General features: G+C 46.2%; 1 protein-coding gene across 1 annotated transcript; it reads right to left on the bottom strand.

The window, feature by feature from the left end:
- Positions 1–221: 221 nt before the first annotated feature.
- On the bottom strand, positions 222–2,588 carry sp5a (Sp5 transcription factor a). The gene is made up of 2 exons (XM_032568731.1): positions 1,802–2,588; positions 222–1,369 (listed from the first exon to the last, which is right to left on the bottom strand). Exons 1-2 carry the CDS (start codon positions 1,850–1,852, stop codon positions 293–295), a joined length of 1,128 nt encoding a protein of 375 aa, XP_032424622.1. The 5' UTR covers positions 1,853–2,588; the 3' UTR covers positions 222–292.
- Positions 2,589–3,743: the final 1,155 nt, after the last annotated feature.

Here is a 3,743-nt window from a genome sequence, read left to right as displayed (position 1 = left end):
TTAGAAGGTCAGGGGTCATAAAAGGTTAGTTTGCTTAAGAGTTGATTATTCCGTACAATCAGCACAGCAGTCAACTGAATTGGAGATTGTTCAGAAAAGAAAATAAGATTGAATAAAATTATAAGTCTCTTAATTCATTATCGTTGTATTTTCGGGGAATAACAAAATGTAATGTGTGTGTGTGTGGGGGGGGGGGGGGGGGGGGGGGGGGGGGGGGGGGAATAAGCAGCGCTACAGTGTGCAGGTAGGAAATGGCAACGCCTGGGTACGAAATGGGGCGAAGTGAACCGTGTTACAACATATTCCTGGTGTCCTCTCTCTTGACGTGATCAAGCGTCTTCTCGTGGCACTTGCTTCTCTTATTCTGGTGGGTTTTCACGTGTTTGGCAAGATGGTCGCTCCTCATGAACCTCTTGCAGCAGTCCGGGCACACAAAGCGCTTCTCCCCTGTGTGAGTCCTCAGGTGTCTCTGCAGCTCATCCGACCTGGTGAAGCTCTTGCCGCAGAACAGCCAGTTGCACACGAACGGCCGCTCCCCGGAGTGCCACCTCAGGTGCGCCTTGAGGTGCGACGTCTTCCCGTAAACCTTCCCGCAGCCCGGTATGTGGCAGATATGCTGCTTCTTCTTGCCGGGCTCGTCGCTGGAGGTGGACGACTGGCAGTTGGGGCACCTGCACCGCCTGCACCTCCGCGCGGTCGCGAGGGGCGACTTGGTGTGCAGCAGAGCGGCGATTTGCGTCTGGTATTGCGCAAAGTCCGTGTGCCCCAGCACCAAGCTTCTCTGCAGTTGGAAGCGGTGGGGACCCAGAGAGGAAGAGTGGCCGACGTGGTTGCCCTGCTGCAGGCTCCACCACGGGATGTCCTCCCCGGGGTTCGGGGACAACTGTCTCTGCTGCTGGTGGACCAGGCCGGACGGTCCCGTCACGAAGCCCGGCATTTGGGGCGGGATGGGCGCCGGAGCCGCGTAGCTGACGGCAGGGACGTAGGTAGGAGGACAGGTGGACTGGAGGGACTGCATGGAGCAAGGTAACATCTTAACCGGGGAGAAGTCATAGGGGTACGAGGGGTCCGCCGGAGGGGTGAGGGGGAGTTCGTGGTGGGTGCTGAAGGAGCTCTGGATGTGCGCAGACAGCTGAGGCTTGGAGGATAGTCCGAAAGTAGAGTTGCCGGCCAGGCTGCTTTGGGGGCTCCCCTCGTTAGTCCACGGGTGAAATAGTCGCGAGGGGGAGCCCAGAGTGGGATCGTAGGGGACTTGGAGGAAGTCTGGGTGGTTGGATCCGTGGTGGTGTCCGATCCGGTTACAAGTGGCGGCCAGGAGCGCCAGCGGGGAGTGCTTACAGTTCTCTGGAGAGGAGTTTGGAGTGCGATCCTGGAGGACAGAAAGACAAACAACTCGTGGATAAAACTGGTCACAAACACAAAAATAAACCGCAGCCTAACTTTTGTAAAATATGTATCTGGGAATAACAGGGGGAAAAAAAATTAATTGAGGATAATAAACTTTTTTTTTTTTTTTTGCAAGAGCATACTGGACGAATTAAAACGAGAAATCTCATTCTTTCATACATTTTCAACACGTGCGATTAGGCAAAAATAAATAAATAAAAAAATCCCATCCACAGGCAAATGCATCGCTTCCAACTTTAAGAAGTCAGAAACCGTGTCCTTCATTCCGCTTAATATCTAGAAGAAAACTGTTCACGTAATTTGGATAGAAACATTCAAATCGACACCGTGTAAAATGTGTCCGCTTTAAATATTTCCTAAAAGCTTCAAGTGAAAAAGAAAGTTGAGCACAAACCTGGAGAAAAGCTTGCAGTGTTTCATTCCGCAGAACAGCCACCGCTGCCATGGTGCGCGTCCTCCTCCTCCCGATGCAAACTAATAATAAACAAACGCGCTAATTTTGATGAATATGTGGCATTCAGAGCAAAAGAAGAAAAGGAAGGGGGGAAAAAAAAACTGATTCTGGTCGGGGCAGGTCTTCACTCTCCAGTGCCTCCTCTCGCCGATATATCCTCGGTCTATCTGAAGAGTGAGGGATCACTTCTTAGAATTTGATAAGGACTTTGGTGGGCCGCCAGCCAGTCAGAAATAAGATTTATTACTTTGAAGTTTGCCGCTGCCCAATCATCAAAGAATGGCGGCTCTTTGAGAGGGGAAAGCAAATCCTTTGAATCCACAAAGCTCCTATGGTGTGTTTGTTGGTCTGGATAAAGGAGCTGATTATTAGGGGGGCTGGGAAGGGAGGAGATAAAGGCGGGACAATTAATGAAGTAATCACTATGTGGGAAATGTATATACACAAATAATTGGATTTTCTTGATCAAAGACCTCCATGCCGCCTGGAGACCCCGGTATTGGATGCTGTAGTCATCTGATCCTCTTTTTGTAATTAAGGATTTGTAGCAGAACCTTATGTGACAATGTGACATTGTTATCTCTGGAGATCTCCAAGAGCGTTTTTGGCTGTGTTGTTTGATGGAGGGGAAAAGACCAAAATCAAGAGACTCAACATGAAGTTCTCATCTCTGAAGAATCTGCCTCTCTTTTACATTTTTAATTTGAATCCAGATTTCTTTTTGTCGTGCCTTTGAACTGTAGCTTGGCATTAAACACTTAATTATGTCCTCTCTGAATTATTATTTTTTTTCAGTCATCTATTTTATCACATGCTAATTCTAATTTAGAGGGTTTATTTCTATCCTAATTAAACAATGAAATCTGCACTAACAATAGGAGCCTACAACAGTAATTCAAGTTGACATCCCTGCCCACCCAATACTGATAAATGGGGCCCATGACAGGGGCCTAGATATAAAGCATATGCGGGCCCCATAAAACTTTTTACTTAGGCTAGGTAGGTTATAATTTGGCCTTCACAAGAATGATCTGTTTACAAACTACAACTTGTATCAGCAAAACCATTTGGCAATCTTATATCTTAGCTGGTAGGCATTAATTGAATGAGGTCAATTTGCTCAATGCAACTAAGGTCCAGATGAGTCCCACTTTTTACGCAGAACTGTCCTGCGTAAAAAGGACAGTTCTGTCCTGTCCTTTCTTCAGACAGGACAGACTGAAATCAGCCTTTACAAACCTCATACACAATCTAAGCTGGGATCTTTTCCAGAACCGATTTCCTCCCAGTCAGTATTTACATATGAGGCCCATTCAAGAAGCACATTGTGAGTCGCGCTTATCCGTCCGGTTTGCGCAGAATTCATGTGGGACCTACAACATGATGGGGGGAACAAAGTAAGTTGATGAAAAGTAACTTTCACGGGTTTAACAAAACGGCTTCACTCAGATCTCTTAATTATGTTTCTTTGTCACCCTTGAGGACAGGAGCCGAATTTCCATGAACAATAATGGCATAGTTCAGTTCGCTATAGAACAATAGAAACACAGGCTATGGAGCAAATTAAATCCATGATACAGCAGTAGTTTGTAACATCAAGAATCAGGGGTGTTACATCATTGTGGGATGGGGACTTGTTTTATGTGAATAAATTGTTTTATCAGAATCATACTCAAAGTTTATTAAGCAATACAATTTGCAATACCAATAAAAACCTACACGAAAAACTAACATCCGATAATTCAACTTGAAGCTCCATATATGGGGCTTTTAAGAGTAGAAATGGTTACATGATGGACCCAAGATTTAATCTTCCAAGGGTTACATAATGGCCCGATGTTAACTGCTTGTAAAGGTCTAATGCAGGACATTTGTGGTTTAA

Source organism: Xiphophorus hellerii, chromosome 7, assembly GCF_003331165.1.
Source record: "Xiphophorus hellerii strain 12219 chromosome 7, Xiphophorus_hellerii-4.1, whole genome shotgun sequence".
NCBI lineage: Eukaryota > Metazoa > Chordata > Actinopteri > Cyprinodontiformes > Poeciliidae > Xiphophorus > Xiphophorus hellerii.
This window is presented reverse-complemented; position numbering and strand designations above follow the sequence as displayed.